General features: G+C 38.6%; 2 protein-coding genes across 6 annotated transcripts; one reads left to right on the forward strand and one right to left on the reverse strand.

The window, feature by feature from the left end:
• Window positions 1-1,577: 1,577 nt before the first annotated feature.
• On the reverse strand, window positions 1,578-7,183 carry LOC136423221 (thialysine N-epsilon-acetyltransferase-like). Of its 3 annotated transcripts, XM_066411305.1 has the most exons (8): window positions 7,097-7,183; window positions 6,326-6,447; window positions 5,374-5,425; window positions 4,978-5,055; window positions 4,567-4,671; window positions 3,699-3,803; window positions 3,183-3,223; window positions 1,578-2,198 (listed from the first exon to the last, which is right to left on the reverse strand). In XM_066411305.1, exons 2-8 carry the CDS (start codon window positions 6,419-6,421, stop codon window positions 2,022-2,024), a joined length of 654 nt encoding a protein of 217 aa, XP_066267402.1. In that variant the 5' UTR covers window positions 6,422-6,447; window positions 7,097-7,183; the 3' UTR covers window positions 1,578-2,021. The 3 variants fall into 3 exon arrangements, with proteins under 3 accessions (XP_066267402.1, XP_066267403.1, XP_066267404.1); XM_066411306.1 differs by lacking the exon at window positions 4,567-4,671; XM_066411307.1 differs by lacking the exon at window positions 3,699-3,803.
• A 1,616-nt stretch (window positions 7,184-8,799) lies between these two features.
• LOC136423131 (glycine receptor subunit alphaZ1-like) lies at window positions 8,800-23,830 on the forward strand. 3 transcript variants are annotated; one of them, XM_066411166.1, is made up of 13 exons: window positions 8,800-9,119; window positions 11,329-11,526; window positions 12,203-12,291; window positions 12,468-12,535; window positions 13,103-13,207; window positions 13,909-14,024; window positions 16,453-16,535; window positions 17,977-18,108; window positions 18,525-18,603; window positions 19,358-19,492; window positions 20,421-20,610; window positions 21,251-21,328; window positions 21,957-23,830. In XM_066411166.1, exons 1-13 carry the CDS (start codon window positions 9,052-9,054, stop codon window positions 22,158-22,160), a joined length of 1,545 nt encoding a protein of 514 aa, XP_066267263.1. In that variant the 5' UTR covers window positions 8,800-9,051; the 3' UTR covers window positions 22,161-23,830. The 3 variants fall into 3 exon arrangements, with proteins under 3 accessions (XP_066267263.1, XP_066267264.1, XP_066267265.1); XM_066411167.1 differs by lacking the exon at window positions 12,468-12,535 and adding an exon at window positions 12,628-12,695; XM_066411168.1 differs by lacking the exon at window positions 21,251-21,328 and having other exon boundaries at window positions 8,804-9,119.

Genomic DNA, 23,830 nt, shown 5'->3' on the forward strand with positions numbered 1-23,830 from the left:
TTCCCTTTCCGATACCATTTTGGTCATGCATGATAAATCGATAAATACAAATTGAATCTACTTCTATCAACTGAAATATCTGTTAACTTCAGCACAATTACCATTTACATGTGTGTTTTATATCCGACAGCTGTGCTGTCCAGGCCAAAAAAAAATTGTGTTCAGCACCAAGGACAGGCTTAATTTTTAGAATTCGAATCCAGACGACATGCAAATGAGCCAACATCGCGGCAATATGTTGTTCTTCCGATTGCTGGTGCTTTTATGTCATAAGTTGCCTGTAAATTTTAAAGATATGGACCATGATGTAAGTTTTACCCATATGTTATAGTTTTCACGCGGTACCAAGAACATGTTGTCGAGTTTTAATGAGTTCTGTCGGCCTGGATCACAGAGCCTTATTAGCGCCCCATTGTCTTCGAGCACGCTTTCATGCAAATTTCGCATTTGTTACTTGTGAATTTTGCGATCGCCCATGGCCCAGCGTGTCTACCCAGTATTCTGGTCCCGAAAGTTACAGGCTAAGTTCTAGGCGACCCAATTTTCACCATATCGCTCAGTGATTTTATTTCGTTCACTGTAAGAAAAGGTGAATTTGCGGGGTGAAAATCGTGTTTCACGTGCCAATCGTGTTGCAGCCACTGTGAAGTTATTATGAGAGAAGTATTTAAATATGGCTAACCAAAGCTGCACCATGAAGATCGATGAATGAATGACCTTTAGTTTACATTCATGCCTCATGGGGCTAGGTTCTGGTTGTGAATCGTATGATTTAACAAACATATAGCAAACATGTATGTAGAAAAGTATAAACAACAATACACGAGTTAAATACATAGTAGATAAAAGTGTTATACTTTTTCAAGTACCGTGCAATAATAAAGACTAAATGAATGACTATATATTTCAATAGAAATAGATGCACATGTATTTGATTTCTTAATTTCCAACTTCAGAACAGTCAGCTTCTTTCGCCAAAAGAGAGAAACTGGCCAAAGGCGTCCCTATGAAAGGCTGCATAGTTTGCGACATTGAGGTAAAATAGCATACCCTTTAAAAAAATTAGTACACATGCAATCACCCGTATCAAGCCTCTTCAAATTATTACACTTTGAGTACATACTGTACACTTTCAGTACTATGTAACATAATCTTTGAAAGGTCTTTTGCAAAATAACAAAACAGATACGTCGAGTCAGACAGGAATCCTGAAAGCTGCCTTGATTGAATACCCATAATCCTATATATGATCTATTTATTTGCTTATTTCACAGCTCTCAATGAGTGAGTACATACATCTATGTACTACACTAGTCTTCCTAGAGTCGCAAGAGTTTCCCTGGAGTCATGACAATATTCCTGGAGTCATAATCGTATCCAATGGTAGTGACGACGGAACGGAACAAATAAGATTGGACGTGAAACGTTGCGGTGTTATTGCACAGAATATTCGAATAGCCCTGTCCTTCCGTACTGTTATCTATTGCCGAGTGTATTCAACATCATATTAATTTCACATAGAGCACACAATTAAAACACTACGAAAAGATAAAGTGGTCAAAAGATATTTTAAAAAATACATCATATTATCATAAAAACAAATAAACATTAATCACATAACATCATAGCCTACAGTAAGGCCATGTTGATTTGATTATACGGATGACATCTGCGCTCGTATTAATTTTCGTCCGTTTCACAAAAAAAATAAGTTTTTGGCCACACTGTTAATCGTAAAAGGCAGCTACAAAATTAGAAAAGATATGCTGTAAATTACAAAAGATATTTCAGAAAACGTATACTAATGTCATAGAATGCTAAAGAATCTGTTTCGGTACTCCATACTCTGTGTGGTTAGTTTTGTTCATCCTTCCATACCAAGTTGATTTCATATTAAAGGGAACTTTTTTTTCGAATTTTTTTTTTTTTTCATTCGCCCGGCCGCTCGCATTAGTTTGGGGTCCCCAAAGGATGTCATTCATATAATATAATCAACATGGCCTAACAACTTAAAAAAAAAGCTATCTACTGGCAAGTTTTTCCATGGACGGCATATCGAATTTATACCAGAAGAACCTTCGCCACTCTCCCTCCACGGTGCTGTTGACCGCGCCCAGCTTCTCATAGAACCGTCTGGCGCGGCTGTTCTCATCATGGACGATAAACTCACACTTAGTGCACTTTGTCTCAACACCAACCTGCCGAATTACAAACAACTTTTCATTACAGGTTTGCGTATTCTCCAAGCAATAGTTTCGGTCGAGTAGGGGAAGACAGACGTAATAAACCCCGGACACTCCTACCCTACTCGACCGAAACCTCTGCTTGGCCGGAGGATAAGGTTTGCGTAGAAAAACCTTTGTTGCATCCGTTGGCATGTGCGGTGGCTGCCATCTTGAATTGTGACGTCACAGGGTCGCCATACCATTTTATTTGGAGGGGTTTTGGGGGAGTCGCTAGCGTTCTCTCCATTTTTAGCAAATTGGCACAAAACTATCACACATTCAACTCAAATAAGAGAAAAATTAAGTACCAATTTATATCTATAAAAAGACCCCCAAATCGCGAAACTAACATAGCAAACCTGAAGTATATGTAGCACAAATACTTTATAAGTGAAACTCTAGTTTCACTTGAAACTTCATCTGTATTGGTAGTAGTCATTCTGAATGGAGTTTAAACTGTAAATGCCAACACAATAAATTGGACTTTCCCAAATTTTCGACTGATGAGCTAGTCTTTGTTAAGGAATGAACAATCCACTGCTTCTGTGACGTCACGTTATGCAGATAGGACACGTGACTCGGTGAGCAGTGGATGATATGTTCATTCCTTGACAAAGACTGTAGCTGATCAGTCGAAAATTTGGGTATCTCCAATTTATTGTATTGTTGTTTACAGTTTAAACTCCATTCAGAAATTTTCATTTTTTTTTGCGTAAGACACTAGTTGTATTTGTCACGTAATAACTGACGTCCATTGAAAATAAGGATATTTCATACAGTATGGTATTTCTTAATAATAATGAATGGCGCAAACTATATAATTGTTATTATAACACATTTTTTCGCCATGACTAAAACAGGAAGAGCAAATTGTTATCCACAAATAATATGTACGCATAGCACTCAATTATATGTATTTTGTAACAGCATAATATATGCTTAGAATCTTTCAATTACCTGAGCAACTCTCTTCATAAGTTCTGTACCGATTCCTGAGCCTGTAGTCATGGAGATCAATTAGAAAATATCATATTGGCATTTTTGCAGAAGTATAAAATGCCCCAAGAACGGCGAGGCTTTGAAAGATTGAATCAATATCAGTGATACGATTTAAGTACGAGAAAAACACACAAGACAAGTGCAATCGTTCTTCAGATACCGATGTTGATTAGGCCCCTATTCCACTAGACGGCGATCGCGCTGCGCTCTCGATGCAACCTACATTGAACTTGTGTTACCCTTGACTTCATAATTGGAATATCATGCAAGATGTAAAAGTATGGCTGAAAAGAAAAGAAAACACACTAAGCGTCAAAAGATTCGTTTTTCACCTGTGAAATTCGCTCAGCGCCCTGTCAAATTTTACGCCGAAGCGCGATCGCGTCTTAGTGGAATGTGGGTGTTATCGATCAACGCAGAATCAAATCATAAATCAAAATCAACAAATTCATTCCAGACACATCAAATTCTCACCACGAAATTGAGGATATACGAAGAAGTCTTCTAAAAAGATCACCCTTCCCACGAAGGTGCAATACATGAAGAAGTACATGGCATAGCCTACGATTTGAGTTGATTCTGTAAGAATGAAAATTGTATCAGGGCAGAAATTTCTTCATGCAAGCCCCTATCTCACCGGACCCCCGACGCGTTGGTGACCTCGCTGCGTCCTAAATTGGATTTGTTTTACCCTTGACTTAATAATCGGAATCCCATGCAAAACGTACAGGTATTACTAAAAAGACAACAAAACACACAAATCGTAAAAAGATACTTTTTTTGTAGCTGAAATTCGTTTAGCGCGGTGTCAAATCACTCGGTCGAAGAGAGGTCACTAACTTGTCGCGGGTCCAGTGAGATAGGGGCTTAAAGGAAACCCAAGCAATATTAGGGCCCGAAATCCGGATTTTGAAAGCCAACTTCTTTAGTCATCTCTATACATGATTAGTTCAAACAACACTATTACAATGTATAACAACGTCCATGATGCAAAAGTACGACGTTGTTGTGTTGTGAGAACTCACTGAAAATCGTGGGCGGAGTTTTTGTAGGCTCGCGAAATTAAGGGCATCATCGCACGGCACGGCAAGTATGAAGTTATTACGCAAATGTGATAAACAATGTTAGTAAATGTCACAACCATAAAAACTTCAGCATTTTTTTATTTCCATATTTTGGGCCATAATATTGCTTTGGTTGCCTTTAACGGCATAGCTCAAGGCGCGCAGTGGACCTTTCTCTATTCATTAGACGTTATTAGAAGAATACATGTATATTGGATATATGTATTCATAAGATCATAGAAATATTGCTTCTGTCTTAGCTTTGTTCCGTGTCTTACCCCTCTGCGACGGAGACACGTAGAAATCTTCCACGTATAAGAACCGTCCGTTGTAGGAATCATACATAAAGAAATACATGAGGTATCCAGCGAGTATGGATGTCCCTAAAAAAACATTCATTCAATAGACGTCAAAACAAACCTGCGTGCATTATGAATATATGCAGTTTCATTGATATGGTTCATGTTATGAATGAATACATGATCACAATATAGCTTTGCAGAAGATAAAATGAGATAGCGCGCTAACGAAAGTTTCTGTCGAAGAAAACAACTTGAATCTTGCACCTTTTGAATTGCTTTATTCAACGTAAGTTGTAACACAAAGAATTACGCCTTAGCACAAACAGATAAATGAGATTTACAAAATGAGAGAAATATTGTGTAATTTATATGATGTCTACGGCTGACCTGTAGTTGAGTCCGGTGTGGTCTCCGCCACAAAACAGTGAAAATAAGGATTATCTCCGAAACCGTCTTCCCTTAGCTCTGTGTAGAAATATTCAAGTATTAATACCGACATCAATAAGTGGCAACATTCGCCGGCAGAACAAATTAGAAGACATGTGAATCAAGTACGTATAAAGAATAATAAAAATCCTTTCGCAGCACAAATGTGATCAAATTGCAAGTGCAATATTATGAATTTAAGTACCTTGCAATATTCTGCAACAAGTTGTAATTAAGAAAAAGCATTGCTTAGATGTAACATGTTGGTAGAAATCATATGATTATGAACGATGAAACGTACGAAAATTTTCAATCCAAGTATATATATTAATTCAAAGCGTATATAGAGACACTTACTGTCTTCTGTAATAGCTACTTTATGTCCCAACCCATCATGTTCCGCAAGCTCCTGCAGTACAACAGACGTATTAAAGACTCGAGAGAGCTTTCACGGACAGTAAAAATATGGATGCACCACGTATGCAGGGGAGGGACCGGTTGATGGACATGCGCACAAAGCCCAGTTTTCTTTTTTTGGTATAATTTTTGAGAATTTTTTCCTGGTGCAATATTTGGTCAATTTTGGCCAGTTTTCATGCAGGGAGACCAAACATGTGTTTACTTTCCAAATCGAGAAAGAAATTGTGACCTTTGACATTTGTTGTGGTATAGAATTACACCTTTTTGGAAGGGGTTTTCTTCTACTAGGTCAGTGTTTGCTTACGTTCAAACAGCTCTAGTGCGTTAAAATACAGGATTCGAATCCCGGCTTTTTCTGAAAAGGGCAAGTAAAGATGTTAAGCTGTCCAGTGGATGGAAGTTTTTGGACATTGAAAAACTGGTGGGTGTACTTTGAAGTCTGTAAGTTTTTGTTCCTTGTTTTGTACATAACCTTATAGACGTCTGTTCAGCTACTCCCTACCCTGTAGCTAGACTCCAGAGAGATTTCACGGACGGTAAAAATATGGATACACCACGTATGCACGGGCAAAAGACAAGCACAAGTTTTGAAGCATTATAAACCAGTGGATGCATATGTTTTGAATACTAGTAATTAGATGTACTATGTAGCCTGGTTGCAATCCTAGTTAGGCTTTGTCCGGCACAATGGTCACTACTTCGCCGAGTTAGTATTATGTATACGAAAATCGGCATACAGGTAAGGCATCGGAATGAAAACAGAATAGACACTGTCAAATATTAACTTGGTATTTTACACAGGCATATTTCTCTCCGGTCAGTTTGTTTATTCTGTTCCGATTCCATTCTCTGTATTTTTTTTCGGAAGGGAAAGGAAAATGATAGTCACCTTTATCATCGTGACTATGTGTCCGCAGTCCTCAGGCCTGGCCTTCCTGATTATGTACCCTGGCGGGCTGGGGCCGTTCTGCAGCTGCTCTGACATTCTTCTGGTATGGCTGCAACTGTATGCTGCAATATAGGCCTGATTTATACACGCATTTTTTTAGACGACTTGGAGTCTACTCAGGGCTGTGCAAGGAGAACCATAGGGCCCTAAGTAGCATTTTCTAGTAAGAAAATTCCACTTGAGCAGCCAAAAGCTCCTCACACACAGCCCCGAGTCGACTCCGAAAACATTGGGCTCAATGTGTGTAAAACCAAGGAGGTTGGTAAAACACAGAAACGTCTACAAAATACACTGAGTAGCTACTAGTAATGATGTGAAAGAAAGCATTCACACATTCACAAGACTTCATGGGGCAGTATAGTGATAAATGATAATGTACAATCACGGCAGCGTATTCGCGTTTCCGACTAGGCATGTGCAGTGTCAAAGGTGAAGGCCCCTGGCTTGTAAACAGTTCACGTGTAGACATTGTCTAGATTTGCATAACAACGCCCCGATTGCTCGGGGGACTTTGCTTTTGACACTGCACATGCGTAGTGGGAACCGCGAATAGGCTAATCTGCATGTAACGAGCACGGAAATCATGGTGTTGTGTGCCAAGCTTACGGCTGCCATTTCTGCTAGCACAGCAAAATGTAGCGTATTCTACAAAGCAAAAATTCGAGACAATAAGGACACGACAAAATATACACTACAGCGGTACAAACTTACAGACGTGGTGCCTTCTGTAATTGAAGATTGAAAAGGACGAGTGTTGTCGAGCAACCCGTACACAGCCGGCGAACCACAATTTATTGACCTTTGAACCTATCAGGTTGTTGACCTCTCTGGATTAAACCATAAGATAAAGGAGGGATGTCTTTGTAATTATATTGTATTAATAATAGAAGCAGAGCGCAACATACGATGTTGCTAAGGTGTTGCGTTTTATTACAGGTTTGCGTAGCAAAACCTTTGTTGGATCCGTTGGCATGTATGGTGGCCGCCATCTTGAATTTTGACGTCACAGGGTCGCAATACCATTTTATTGGGAGGGGTGTTTTTTGGGGTCGCTAGCGTTCTCTATATTTAGTAACAAATCGGCACACAACTAATAATCGCACATTCAACTCAAATAAAAAGAAACATTCCCACCCCAGAATGAAACAGACTGGCCTTGTCATGGGAGGATTTGAACTAAGGTGTTCGTTCGCTGGAACAAAGCGTGTTTTTTTTGTGACGTAGCCGTGTGGACATTCAAAGCCATTTCGTGGTGATTTTTTTGTTGTAGTTAAACACATTTGTATCTTTAGCACTCTCTTTAACCCAAGAAAGGAAAAACAACTACTTTTTAAAGGTAATTAGCGACAATATGCTGTAAATGCAGAAATGTTTGCGGAATTTCGCGGTTATCTCTTCAGCGCGAACTTAAAACCACCGCAAAACTTATATCCACCTATGGCTGTGTTGCTACTACTGTCTCAAATGCGAACTTAAAACCACCGCGAACACATTTTCTCCCTACCGCAAAAAAACGCTAACATTTCTGCAATTACAGTAATTTTGAGCAGTATTCTTTCCGCGGAAAATGGTCACGCGCACAAAAATGCCATCGGTGTCAACTCCAAGGCCGTTCCTTTAAAATTGCAATATTTTCAGCATTATGGCTACAGTAGAAATGTAATATGTATAACATCAGTGTCAAAGGTAATCAATAATGTAACATAAAGAAGTGATGGTTTATTGTTTGCCAAATTGGTGTCAATTGACACTTGCCAGAAATCTTCCCGGCTAATGGTTAACTAGCGTTAAAACAACAACAAAATTGTAACGATTTTAGCAATTTTAAGATTTCAAAATTGATCAATGGCAAGATCACACGAAACCTTTAAGAAAATTTAAGCGACTAGCTTCAATTTAAGGTTATAAGACAATAAAGATTTTTTAAACAAGGTTAAGAAAAAGATTCATCAAATAGATACCCCCTCTACAAAATGCAACGGTTATAAAGATTTTTTAAACAAGGTTAAGAAAAAGATTCATCAAAAAGATACCCCCTCTACAAAATGGAACGGTTGTGTTCTGACATGACGTCAATAAGTGGTGTGTTATGGCGTGATAACAGACCACTTATTGTGGGCAATGGAGGCTTCTGATTGGTCGACGCCATCTACCTATGTGATAAAATTTTAATAACAACCCAAGCTACCCATGCAATAAAGTCATAATTCCAAACAGGGTAAATTGATATTCTTTTTATAAAAGTTAAACAAAGGTAGACAGAATGGCAGAAAAATATTCTAAAGAATGCGAATGATTAATAATCTCTCTTCCAAATTGTTCCTCTAACGCCGTTCACCCTTTCTTGCCGACATGACTAAGTTATTAATATATTTTGGCGTCGCAACCTAAATTTACGCCCGCGTATTCGCCACGGGGTATGAACGCTCCTTGAGTCGAATTCCAGTTGAAAACTGGAGCTGATTTTTCTCTGGAATTTCAGCGCATGCCCCTGTGAATCTTGCTTGACGTGACGATGTGGATCGTATGAAATTAATAAGTTTCCGTCCACTTCAGACTGGTCTGTGGTGGTGCTTGGCGGCTGCCTTCCACTAGCGTTCTTTATTTGGCTCTGAGCTATTTCTGTCAGTCACTATGTGCTTACGAGTCCCCACAAAGCGAAGGTAATGGCAATGTCCAAACATATGCTGGTCAAGATTAGCCTGCTTTTGTGCGCTGTGCTGTCCCAATATGGGTAAGTTCACGCTCTATAGTTCATTTTGATAAATACCAGTATAAAAACGTTGCGTATTAGCGGCGTTTGTAGCGATAATATTGCGATGTTGGGGAAGTGGTGGGGGAGGGCGGCCAGGACTTGATATTCGATCTGTGCGACTCAGCAACAGCTGGATGACGCGGTCGGGAGTCAAGTTCTTGCGTCAACTGGTCTTTAAAACCTGATAATAATCAAAGACACGATCGCAACGACTTGGATTTGTGTCATGCCGACCTGTTTGCCGGCTTGCCTTGTGTGTTGCCTAGTTAGAATATGGATGATACTATGTGATTTATGAAAAATGCTACAAATTCAATCGCGGGGCGCTGCGACCGCTGTAATTCGATACCATCGTGACAGTATGTGGCGTCTGTTATGTCGGGACGCACATTACAGGGCACAAACCTCCGAGCCATATACGCTATGCACAGATTTGTACCGATCTCCCTACGTGTGCTTTACTTAGTGTTGCTTCTCAGCCGTTTGAAACATTGAATAGACAACGTTAAGTTAGCTTTGTAATACTTAATCAGTAGTCAGCAACATGTCGTAATTGTGCCATAGCTATTTATAAACGGTGGAGTGGAGAAATTTTAAGGTTTCCGTTGTCCTCTGCGTTACAATGTTGCTTTCGTAATTTTTTTAATATTACAACAATCATGATATTCAAGGTCATTGTTGTTGTTATTGTTCAACGAAACGGGAAAGAACACTTTACCTGTTCGTGATAGTAAGTGATTCGGGACATCACATTCCTTGCACTTCGAACCGCAGCTATTAATGCTATCAAGCACGTTTCATGTTGTAAATCACTTTTCCTTATTTCACTACCAAACAAAACTTTCTCCGACAAATGGATTAACGTACTTTGGACGTTATGAAATAACATGATTTTTATGCTAATATATTATCCATAAGTTATAGAACTGCAACCAAAGACCGGAAATGCCGCTTGTATTTCTGTTAGGCACGGAATGTAGTGGGATGTTGTAATATTATCCCGTGGTGTGATATTCTATTTCATGTTCTAAGGAGATGTGTGGGTGGAGGGGGGTGGGGGCTGTCATTTTTTTCCAATTCCAAACAATTCGTAAGTTCTTATTGTATTAGTTTTTTTTCTTCCGAGTTTAGTACACTAGAAACTTAAATAACTTAAACTGCAATTAATGCCTATGATTTGGTACATGAACGATAAATTTATATTTGCAATAAGCATTGAGTAAGATTGTTTTCCAGCAAACGTGATAAACGTTTCCGCATGATTTTAAACCCGTAAGTATCATAGAAACGTTACTACAATTTGACTTATGTCACATACAAATGTAGATAACCAATATGGGAAAGTTATGTTACACATTGATCAAATATAAGATTGTTAGAAGCCATATTCCCATTATCAACTGTAAAAAATATATAGATTTATTTTTTCCAGAAATTATCTATTACATTTGATCATTGAATGATAGCATTTCTTAATGCTGACCAATTTCTTCATACCTAACAATGCATACCGCTTTCGCTGTTACAACGCAGAGGTAACATTTTATTTCTATTTCGGCAATATATGATTCAAACGTATAATTCTGTTTAACTTAAAATATATTTAGATCCATCGTCAGGCAATAGCAACATCAAGTGACTGAACTACAAAATGTCAGGCTTTAGTGTAGCATTGGTGAAATGGAATTTAGTGACACCGCTATATTTTACCAAACCTACATTATTGTGGTACATACTAAAGCTGTGCGGCAGCCCTGACCTCGCAAAGACCGCCTTCTCAAATTATCCCGATGAATGTGCGGTGCTGTGCCAGAGCATGCCTGGACCGCGAGGGGACGATAGGGTTGTGCACAATACGTGACCGAAACACAGCCAGGGAACATCTCTTTTCTATCCGTAATGTTCAACATTTTAACACATTCATGCTATACACACTGACTCAATTCACATCGTTTCAATAAAAGACCATTCATTTTTGTTCATCCGCTCAAGCAGTTGTACAGTTTGAAATTATGTCATCCAATATCATATCTAATGTTACATATCAAAACATTCATCTATAATCTTAAGTATGAAGGAACAGCAAGAGTGCACACTTGTCATCGTTGTGGTTTGATGAAGCGGTGTAATGATACGATGTAGACATTCGTGACCCTTTGTTATCATTGTGTCTATATCCCAATAACAGAATGGTGCTTGAAGCGATGGGGGTATTCCCATATGCCCGATCTACCCGGGATGTTTCTCGTACTGCCAATGGAGCTTTACCTCCGCCTCCGCCAGCAGTGAACTCTGTAGGACCTCCTTCAGACTCCCTGCCAGATGCGTTTCCTATTCCAAGAGAGATTCCAAGAGATAAGGATGATGATTTTGACAACTCAACTAGGTGAGTAAGGGTGCCTGTTTTGTCTTTGTTTTGTTTGTTTTACTTATTCGTACATATAGAAAAAACTAGTATAGTAATTGAAAGTATCTAACGTGCAGGACGAGAAAATAAGCCTGCAAGGCTTAAATACGAAACCTTCCTCCATTTTTAAAACTTAACAGATATTATATATGATACAAGTGTGATAAATAGAATATGAAATAACGAACAAAGGTACAGCTAAAGTCGAATCGGGACATTGCAAATATGAATAAGCAATTAACAATTAGCAGTGACAAAATTTAAAGGACAAGAGAATGCATATGATAATACTATACTCAACGTCAATACAACTGAGAACCCGACGTTCTACGAATAAGGCTCAGGCTTACATTCTATTGATCATTATAATGTTTGAAAATTCCGCCATTGACCATTTTGTAGTAGTAAGCTAGTAAAAGAATTTATTCATTGCATGGCAATGTTTTCATAAATAATAAGCTTTTGAAGTGTCCGCCATTCGTTTTTGCCCATAGTTGCTTTTGAGAATTAGATGGTTTTGCTTAGTAAATGATACGGAAATTTAAAATGTTGAATATGAAGTTTGGAGTATGTATACAAATCGACAATGTAAGAGCTTGTTACGCTTTGATTTGATTTTAAAACAGTTCTGTTTTTTCTGTACTCTCCTTTTTAGACTTTCAAAAGAAGACAAGGTTTCCCCGACGAAAGTATTTGTATCCTTGCTAAGAAAATACGACGATAGAGTAAGACCGGATTTCAAAGGTAACACAACATAACAGCTAACTATGACAGTCACTATTAACCTCTTTTATTTTTGAAAAATTTTGAATCCGCTTCGGTACCATTGATTGTCGTCAGCTTTATAACTTAGAATTTATTTCGTGCCCATTGAATTGATTGCATTCAGCAAGCTTGTCTTTTTTACCCATTGCTTGTAGGATCTCCAGTAAAAGTCTTTTGCCAGTTGGTTGTGAACAACTTGGGTTCGGTAAAGGCTGCAACTATGGTAGGTTCGACATCTTAGAAACACTTTTAACTTAACTACCTCTATCAACAAGCTTCTCTTTTCTACCTTCCTCTTCTACCTATCGTTTGTAGGACCTCCAGTAAAAGTCTTTAGCCAGTTGGTTGTGAACAACTTGGGTTCAGTGAAGGCTGAAACTATGGTAGGTTCGACGTTTTAGAATATTAAAATTTTTTACTACTTATTTAATACAACTTTAGATTAGACTCTACTTTAGGTCGGTTTATTGGCAATTTTCTTCAAATGTCTCAGTGCTTGGAGTGAATTTTACTCCGTCTACTACTCTCCAAGCAGCGAAGTGGTTCCGGCTGATTTTGGGCGTGATGTTAGCCGTTTTTGTCGGGCTTTATACTTTGTCAGGTTTTATTTGTCTCTCTAAACAAAACAAAAAGACAAAGTAGAAAGCCCGACAAAAACGCATAGAACACGTCAAAACCAGCCGGAACCACTCCTCTGCTTGGAGAGTACTGTCTACTACAATGCCAAGATAGACGCCTACAATATTACATCATTACCATTACTATGAGAATTTGTTTTGTCCTATCCTAGGACTACATTGTAACAGTCTTCATGCGGCAAAGATGGGTAGATTCTCGCCTTGAACATTATGACTACAACGACTCGATCACTCTTTCATCGCGTAATCTTGACAAGGTATTGTTTCTTTTTTTTGTACATTTGTTCAACTTTACGGTGTAACAGGGGCGCCAAAGCATTCATACGAGTTTTACGGAATACATACGATCCATTACGAGAAACATGCGAATTTTACGGAATACATACGATCTGCACTTATGTAGCTTTAGAACAACTAAGCGGACCAGACTGAGCTAGATTCGTTGTTAGCGCGATCGCTAACAAATTAGTTAAGATCGTATGTTTCTTAGTAATGAATCGTATGCATTCCATAAAATTCGCTTCCGTAAAATTCGAATGTTTCTCGTAATGGATCGTATGTGTTCCGTAAAACTCGCATGAATTCCGTAAAATTCTTATGAATACTTTGGCACCCCTGTGTTAAGTATACGTACTAATAGCATCAACCACTGGTAACTGATATTGAAGAATAAGTAGAGCTTGTCAACATATTACTGAAAATAGATATAAAACTAGGCAGCTTGCAGTTAAAGGCTCATGTAAGACTAAGACATTTTGACTTTCCTCGCCTTTTTAGTTCTGAATTTTAGCTACAGTCTTTAGATGGCTGTCATAGCAAAAAGTTTTATGAAATGAAATCAATCTAAAAACACAAGAGTTTGTTTGCTGGTAAATTCTTTAAAACAGGTGGTTTATATTTATGTATCATTATTATCATTGAAATGGATCACCCTGTACTTTGTACTGACATCCGACAGGTTTGGCTGCCTGATATATTCTTTGTGAATGAGAAGGCTGCAGGCTTCATCTCTACAACAGGAAACAACAAGATGTTGAGAATATACCCAAATGGTGAAGTACTTTACAGCGAAAAGTAAGTTGTCAATTTATTTTAAGTGCATGTAATGTTTGACATTAACCCTCAAACCACCGTATGGGGTCAAAACTGAACCCAGGCGCATATCAACATGTGCCATTTTGACATTTCGAGTCGAAAGCATAATTCCTTCTATGACTTAGTTTGGATATATGTCTTATAACTTCTCACAAGTTTTTACCGAGATTGGCTCATTGTAGATTAAGTTATCCTAGAAAGTTTACGCGTGGTCCAGTGGGGTCAAAACTGACCCCAGCAAAATCTGCACTCATATTCCCTATTGTTTGATACATGTCATATAGTAACATGTATGATAAGGGTTATTATGATTGTAGTTACAAAATTTAATTGTGTAGAAACGTGAAAAAAAAACAATTTTTTTACTGAACGTAAAGATTAATGACGTTGCGACGTATTATGACGTCATTTATGTGATTTTATTGACGAAAACCAACAAATTGGGTATTTCCATATAACTCAAAGGTACACGATAAAACTTAAATAGAAATTATGTATGATAAATCATGAGATATCCAAAGACGTTATTTGTAGATCGCAACAGGAACGACGTCAAAATGACGTCATAAAAATTATATTCATATCAGGTTTCACTAGCGAAATCCGCCATCTTGGTTCCGCCATCTTGAATTATTTTAAATGCATTTTTTCATCATATGACCTGAAAACACAATAAAAATGGACCAAAACGTTTATATTAAGATTGTTTCTGTTTGAATAAGCATGTAAATGATGAGATTTGAGGTTGAAATAGCCGGTTATATCTAATCTCATTATATCGTCCGCCATCTTTGATTTTGACCGATGACGTAATCAAATATGCATAAATTATTAATATTAAATAATAAAAGTGATAGTGAATAACACTAGTTGGTGTTGATATAAGAAAATAAATGCAGTTGAAAAAGAAAGCCCTAGAATTACATTGTAAAATCCAAAATTAGCGACTTTTTCCAAATATGGCTCTCAGAAACCGGTTGACATAGCAACATGAAAACATTGATTAGTTATTTCATTAAATTCAAATTGTTGCCAACAACATTTTAGCAAAAGTGACCAAGTTTGGTTGTTCTAGCGTAAGACATACAGATTATAGATAACTCAAACTATACACACAAACCACAAAAATAGTCAATTAAGCTGTATTTGTAGAAAACATTGTGGGGTCAGTTTTGACCCCATACGGTAAGATTAGTCGTAAAAAAGCTACGGTGTTTTGAGGGTTAAGTATACACACAGGCGGTAGGCAAAGGTATTGTCGTTGAATAGCTGCTGAAGTTCCGATCGTGACGAAGTACTCGGCGCGGGGATCACCCGTGCCAAGCTTCGATCCGAGCGAAACCCGAAGCGATGCCGAAGGCACGAGCGGGGGGTTCGGAGAGCCGAACAGGGTTTGGTGTTCGGCGGAGCCGAACTCTGTCTGAGCGAGCCCCGTAGGGAAAGTAAGAGGTAATAAGCAAAGGACGACGGGAGAAACCATCCCCGCTAATGAAGGGGGGGGGCATTTCCGGAGTGAGCGACGGGAGAAACCGTCTTCGGGAGCATTTGAGCGAAAACATGCACCGCGGCGGTTACCCAACATAAATACCGTAGCCTAAAGCCCGTGGTATACATGGGCAAATACAGCATATTTCACTCCCTCCCTATGCAATAATGAACGTTTTGTAATGATCTAAGCTACATTTATTTAGATGTGTCGTTTAATGCGCGAGTGTTCCTGCAGCATGACCTCAGGTAACCCGAATGGAACACGTGTTCCTTGACCACCGCACTCTTCTTGCAGCATTTCTACATCAGTAAAGCTAGGATGGGAAAGCAAAAGTTTGTCCAAGGCAATTTACACAGTCAAACAAAATCTAGAAATAATGAATGACTATAGAAAAATACGATGTCCTTCAGTATATATACAATACCATTCCTCCGACACGAAAAAGTCCGTCGAAGTAAGACCTGCAACTTGGCTGCAAGGCTTCGGGTAAATGTTGCTAAGTATATTTGATATGGAAAAGTTTCGTAATTATTGAATCACATACACACACATACACACACACGCACACACAAAATATATACATATAGATACATAAATATATATAGAGAGAGAGAGAGATTGATATAAAGATAGATATAGATATAGATACGGATATAGATATAGATATAGATATTGATGTAGATAGATATAGATAGATATATAAAGATATGTATAGATACATATATACATATATATAGAGAGTGAGAAAGAGATACAGTTACATATATAGATACATAGATATTTAGATATAGATAAAGCTTTATATACAGAAACATAAGTATACACAAATGTATATATTATGTATACATTCAAACATTTCTGGTTAACGTCAAACTATCAGTCGTCTTTCTGAAGCTAAACCTAAATCTTCTTTCCTAGATACACGATGCTGCTGAAATGTCGAATGAACTTCCAAATGTTCCCGATGGACACCCAAGTCTGCACCCTACAGACGGAGAGCTGTACGTATACCTCTACATTCACCCTTGATGTTGCTTAAATTTTTTATCTATTTGCAAAAGTATGTGGAAAAAATTCACATTTCACATGAAATGAATAAATAGGGTATACCTGCTGGGGGAAGGAAAAAAAAGCAATGATGGCTTGTTCAAGTTCTTTCACCCATCTTAGTGATAACATAAATCTAAGGAGTCAGAAAATAACTATGATGGTAAATGATAAAATTATGAAATTAAAGAATACAAGCAATTAAGTGTAGGGTGAAGAAAATATGAAATTCAACCTAGAATTCAAATATATCTAAGAAACATACAATGAGTTGATTTTATATTAGATGAAGAATGAACGCTCTACTAGTAAGAGGAGGCTGGTGTAATGCAATGTTTAAGTGTGGCTGGGGGATTAAAGTAGGATGACTTTTTAAGCAAAACAATTGTATTGTAAATGCATAGGATTCGAATTAAATCGCCGAAGAACGACAACAACGATTTTTTTTTTCTTTTTCCATACATGTACAGCTTAAGACAAAATCAAACCAGTCATCTGTTTGTTTTTGCCACAGTACGTTATAGATTTACAGTCAACACACTGCTAAACGACGAGTAGATTCTGAAGCGCTGTGATGAGCTAAAGCTACAATATGTGTAGAATATGTACAATACGTAATCATCGACGTAGACATTCAACATATTAGTTCAGTGAAATCACCTATTAATTTTAAACAAAATTTATTTTTTTGCGCCTTCTTTTGCACCTGCACGAAGTTTAACATCAATACTAATAAACAAAAAATCATGCAAACAAAATGCAAGTAAGCTTCTGGCAAACACGTCTGATGACCGTCTGATTTGATTTTCAAGATAGTTGTGTTCACACCAGTCCCGTTTAAAAAAAGTCACATTAGACTGGTCCAAACCAAGAACCTACCTGTTGGTACATGTACTTAGTTTTCAGGTTCAGTACTGTTAGGCTGCCATTTTTATCTCCATGAAAAATGGAGATATAGTTTTGGGTGTGTCTGTTTGTCTGTCTATCTGTTTGTCTGTCTATTTGTTTGTGTTTCCGAACTACTCTAGTCAGCATAACTCAAGAACCTCTGGATGGATTACAATTATATTTGGTATGTGGGCGGCTGTTGTAAAGCCAAAATTCAAGGTCGATTTTGGGCCCCTGGTATGTGACCTTGGTACTGCAGCAGAACTTCAATTTTTTTATCTTTTGACCTGGAGGTGCTATGGTCTTGATTTTTTGGTGGCAGATAGCTTGTGATGTAATAAAGAAGTTGTGTAGGTTTGGGCCCCCCAGCAGCTTGTTTAAACTGCATTCTGCCAGTTTGGCCAGCATCGTGGCAATCTCTGCCAACGCATTTTGGTTTTCGTACACTCTGTCGAATTTGTTTTGCTGATCATCTCCTGACAATGAAAACCTTGTTTCCTTGTGAAGATAGCCACACAGACAAAGATCTCCTGTTGATCTGGGATGAGGATCCGGTGGTTCTCAGTGGTGACATCGAGTTGCCCGAGTACATCCTGAGAGGTCGACGGTTCACAACTTGCGATAACACACGAGAGATAGGTAGATGATGATTCTAATTGGATTTTATCTCCATGATTTTGATTTGCATGGATACAATAGACCGATCCCATAGCCCCACCTACCTCCATCAAAACGTAGAGTTGCAAAATAAAAACATAGACATGCAAATTATTTGACGAACATCCATCCACTCTCTCATTGGTGTAAACGAAACTTGTCATTCTCTCATTGGCTTAACTGCTAATTGTGATGGACAGTCAGGATCGGTCTATTGGTCATAGTCTTTTATTTTGCTGTTTCGTTGTTGCCACTCCTATTCGGAACGTTTCCATTCCAACGGCTGACATCAAATCTGGGATTATTCCTATTTTCGAATATCCATATCTACCTTTTGAAAAGTGTATTTCGAATGTGACTTTTCCATGAGATGAAAAATTTACATTGATCTTTTTCAGGAACATTTACCTGCCTCGAGGCTCAATTCCAGCTTGTTAGAAGACTAGGATTCTACCTGTTCTCCAGTTACATCCCCAGGTAGATAAATGATTCTTAGATTAAGTTAAGGAATGTTCTTTTTTGCATTAACGTAGTAAGCCATCAAAGCACTACTGACGAATGATCCAATGAGAGCTCAATGTTGAGCTGTCTGTCATTATATAACCAGAAAGAATTAACCAATCCGGAGTGGGGATTTGCTATTGATAATGAGTTAACAACGGCTGTTGGCTGACCAATGGCATGACGTATACGGCATACATTATGCCATTGGTCAGCCAACAGCCGTTGTTAACGGATTTTATCAACCATAAATCTATAGGTAGACCATCATATGAAGACTGAGGAATACGTTTCGATACACTCGCTGGTTTATTCGGTGGTTGGTATGAACGGAGCAGAAATTTGTTTTTTTTAACGAACTCGCTCAGTGCAAGGCCTAAGGGGGGCCACTCATCAAAGCACTCAACTAATTCTTACTGTAGCAGCATCTTTTCGCCCTAGGTCAGAAACATCCATGCTCGAGACAAGCATGACTTCACTGACCCATTAGGAGAAGCAAGGGTTACGAAGGCTGCTCGGGAAATTCCCTACCCCAATTTAGGTTATTATGTCACCATATGCACCTCCGGTCGGACATGGACTCTCCATTACTTCCATTGTTCGGAAGACAATCTTTAAGCATACCTTAAAGCATCCCTGATGAAAAAAACGCAATCTTTAGGCATGCTTAAAGATTGGATTTCGTGCAGTGTTAAATCGGGCAGTTCTAACTGTTGGTTCTGTTTTCCAGCATTATGATCACGGTGCTGTCGTGGTTGACGTTCTGGATCAGTCCTGAGATTGCTCCTGCACGTGTGGCTTTGGGTATTACCACGGTCCTGACATCAACCGCACTGTTCGGTGTAAACAGGCAGACCATGCCAAGGTAATAACCTAGCGACTTCGGAAGACACTACACTACATACTTTTAATATCATTATGCGGATACCAAATTTGTATTTCTAAGGCACAGTTGTTCCGTTTGTATGCTCAGCATGTAAAGTCCATTGCACACTTAAAAAAGATGATGCTTCATAGGGCAATATGGAATGAAATATGTACGTCTTGTTTGGTCCCGAGTGATACAGGCCGATAAAAGAATAAGTCCTTTGCCTTCGTGCTGCGAGAGTAAGTCATAAAGAAAGGCCTTTAGTGCCATAGCAGATACATTGCTCTGTCATTTCATACAAAAATGTACCTGCTATGATACTAGAGACATTTCTTTCTGACTCGCCCTCGTACATACCATGCAATGATTTAGATCAACTGATAGTTATTAAAAAATATTATTTGTCTCCATATCATAAGTTTCCCAAGAGACTTATCACAAACATCATTTAGTATAACATTTGGAGTATGGAAGTCACATTAAACTCTGCATTTTTACACCCTCCTTTATCAGCGCTGAAACCCGCTCGAAAATGTTCGGCAAACCCTCCCGGTCTCAGCCCTGATCTTTTGAACGGAGCTTTTGGCTTCTGAGGGCGTCACTGACAGTTGCTCATCAACAATTAATGAGCTAGCCTTATTTGGCACAAACAGTCGTTAGTTGCTCATGAATAATTAAGTAGCATTGTAAGACGTAAGCTGATTGGCTGATAGCTTCCCAGCGTCCTTTGCGGCTTTGCACGAGATGAGCTTTAGCAAACCCTCTGATTGGCTGAAAGCTGTTTGGTGGTGACATCGCCAGAAGCGTGTTCAGGGGCTCAAAAGGGCAGGGCCGCTATGGGAGGTAACGAACATATCGGGTCTGCTGGGAGAATGTATTTTTAATGAATGTTGTTCTGTCTGATGTACGTTTGTCTTCCCATTAGATTCTCGTACATTCGAGCCATGGACATCTGGATGATGATCTGCATCACCTTCGTCTTTGGCGCTCTGGTTGAGTTCATTGCAGTCCATTTCATCTTCAAGAGACATAAGAAATTTGGCTTTCCCAAGAAAGTCAGAAACCTCGTTGGACTCAACAAGCACTGGAGGTTCAAGTACAGGAAGCCGCCTCAGGTTAGAACGTTTTTACCAATATCTGTAACTAACTTGCGTATGGTTTGATGCAAAGTTGGAGTTTTTTTTTGCTTGAGTATTTTCTGTTTGCTGCCTCCATGAAATCGGATGACCAAAACACTGAGTTTTCATAACTGCAAGTCAAAAGTATAGCCATAACAGCCTGATCTTCACATCATATGGCTTGATAACAGATCCCGTTTAAAATGGTTGCAAACTTCTTAATAATCAAAAGGCTCAGAGATGGATGTAAATGCATCAAAGGGACCGTTGCGGATCACTTGTTCAAAAGATTTCCCATTAAACCCACCCCGCTGATCGCTTTTAATGTGCAATGTCGAGGTTTGCTCCCTACTTGTACTCCAAGGAACATGTTAAACAGAAGTGCTCTCAGAGACATTTCTTTTTCACTGAATTATGATTCAACTTACAATGTGTTAGACTATGTAAACCATCGTCTTCATAAAATTTTAAAACTTATCATTGAACGTGTCATCCTTGCTTGTGTACGGGCAAATAAAAGAGGGTACGCAGTACAAATTCGTAATTACTGACGCTGAACGCAGGCCACCATCGTACTGAAATATTACCCTCCTAAAGAATCGACTGAAAGAAGAATATTTGCCTGTTATTATCACAGGTATCACGAGCTCGGGGCGAATCACCCCCATTTGGCGGGTCGCAACGCGAGTTGCTCGCGGGAGGAAATACGTCACAGGTAGCCCATCCGTTTGCAATGTTCTAATTCGTCTGTTGCACCGTCGTTGTAGTTAGCAACCACTGTTGTTATTTAGCTGTATCCTCTGCTGCCTGTAGCATAGGGCTACTTCTACTCAATTGTCCCTTTCTTGTGTCGTTTGGAACAGTGTTGTGCAGTAGAATACCATACATGTTGTATGGTAATGGGTCTTGTGACTTACCTTTAAGTATGGTAATAATAACAGACATTTCAAGTAGCGCCAGGTTCTGTTGAAGTTAAGGCAGCAGAGGGTTCAGATCTCCCTCCCTACCGAGCTTCATTTTTGCGGAGCTTTTGAGTTTTAGATGACCCCTTCCCCTGTGTTGTCCATTGTTTTCAAGCCATGTGATTGAATACATTACTAATACTTTATCGTGAGCTATGAGTGGAAGAACTGCACATTTTGCTAATTGCAACCTTCTTATCGCGTACTGTTTGGCTTTGCTGCATAACAACTATGCAAAATATGATGCATGGTTTGCTAATCTGAAAAAGGAGGAAGCTTAAGAATTGCTTATTTCAACCACAACCATGCCGTTTTGCTCAATAAATAGCCTACGGAGTCAAGATGCAAACCTTAATATATTTCTTGCATTCCTTTCTCTAGGACAACACACCACTGGATCTCGAAAATGGCACACCTAAAAAGAAACGTCGCCGACCGAGGAGGAGAACAGCAGCAGAAGTCACACTACTCTATCAAACAAGAGCCAGAAGAATAGACCTAATCTCTCGGGTAGTGTTCCCCGCTGCGTTTACATTCTTCAATATAACATACTGGACTGTATATTTGTCTTGGTACGAAGCGTAATAGCAACAGACCTCTTGCCAAAGACCATTGTATATTGTACCCTTTACAAGTTAATCACTTAGTGCCGAAATAAATGTATTCTGTCTTATAATGAAAGAAAATTTTTGCTATATCGGAGCTAATCGATGTCTTACTTTGCATCTTTTTGGGTGTACATATACTCGTACGTCTGTGGTGTAATTTTGCTTGTATAAGAACAACTTTAGTTGTTATGTCATCAATTTAAGTTGATCTTTAATTCCGAAATGTAAGAAAGAAAGTGTCGAAAAAGAAGGTTGTTTAAAGAAACCAATGCCAGCTGGTATTCTGTGAAATTGATATAACCATAAATCCTAGATTTATAGCTGTGGATAATGATTATTTCATTTTTAATAAGGTTTTTCCTTTATGGTTGTAAAAATATTCTCTTTATTTATGATAGAAACATTCTGCTCTAAGACTCTAAAAATGAAGAGGTCACCCGTAAATTGTCATGGTATCTTCACTCCATAGTGTTATGTTGGACATACTGTATACCGTTTCCATAGTGATAGACTCTATTAGGCAATGTTGATTGGATTATCTGGATGACATCTCGAAACTAATGCAAGCGTGCGAAAAAAATTTGGCAAAAAACATATGTTGCCTTCATTATGCAAAAAAAAAATGGTCAAAGAGGTTGAACAAATGACCAAACACACTATGGTATAATGAATGATAGATTCTTCATCTTTTTTTTCTTTCACATTGTCTTGTTCTTTGACTTGAATTTGACATTCTACGTCATCAGTATCCGTATTCCGATATTTTTTTTGCAATTCACGGCATGCTTTGGAGGTGGTTTGCAGGTGTCATTGATAGAATCCAATCAAAATGGCCTAACAGTTGAGAGAATAAGTTAATCCTATGAAGCGCAGAGGGGTAAGTAGTTTTCCACTTTTGAACTATTCATTTAAACTATGCTTTGAAAAATGATGTTGTATAGTGTTTCGTCACAATTATAGCTTTTACATATAATCTCACCGGACTTGCGGCACGTTGGCGACCACGCTGCGACCGAAATCGGATTTGTTACCCTAAACGTTATAATGGGAATATTATGCAAAATGTACAAGTATGGAAAAAAGACAACAAATTACGTAAAGCGTAAAAAGATTGGCTTTTTATCGATCAAATTCGTTGAGCGCTCTTTCAAATCACTCGGTCGCAAACGTGCCGCAGTGAGATACTCGCTTAAGGGTATTTTGTGCCAACGTCATCAATTGGCCAGTGTCTTTCGATGATCTCTTGAATAGCCTCTTCCACTCAATGCTAGTGATGGTTACGAGCATGGTAGAAGGTCTTGCGCTGGCAGCTGGACTTGAATTCACTTTTCATCAATGGGTTAGGGATACTTCTGGATGTAATTGCAATGAAATACACCTCAATTTGAATGTCATGCGTGTAGTCATTTGCAATGGTATTAAGAAAATTTTTGTCTTGTCTCCCTGTGAAATTCGATTATCAACAAAGCTTAACGCCACCTTAATGTACATTTTTTTAGGCTAGGGCCAATGTCATTCACCTGGAAATCTTTTGCAATGCTTTCAACCATTAGCAATGTGTACAGACTATTACTTTGGAAAGAACATAATTTATGATTGTGACCCTGTATGTGGTAATATGTGAAATAAACTTATGTTTCTAAAGCG

The sequence above is a fragment of the Branchiostoma lanceolatum genome, chromosome 17 (assembly GCF_035083965.1).
Source record: "Branchiostoma lanceolatum isolate klBraLanc5 chromosome 17, klBraLanc5.hap2, whole genome shotgun sequence".
NCBI classification, from domain to species: Eukaryota; Metazoa; Chordata; class Leptocardii; order Amphioxiformes; family Branchiostomatidae; genus Branchiostoma; species Branchiostoma lanceolatum.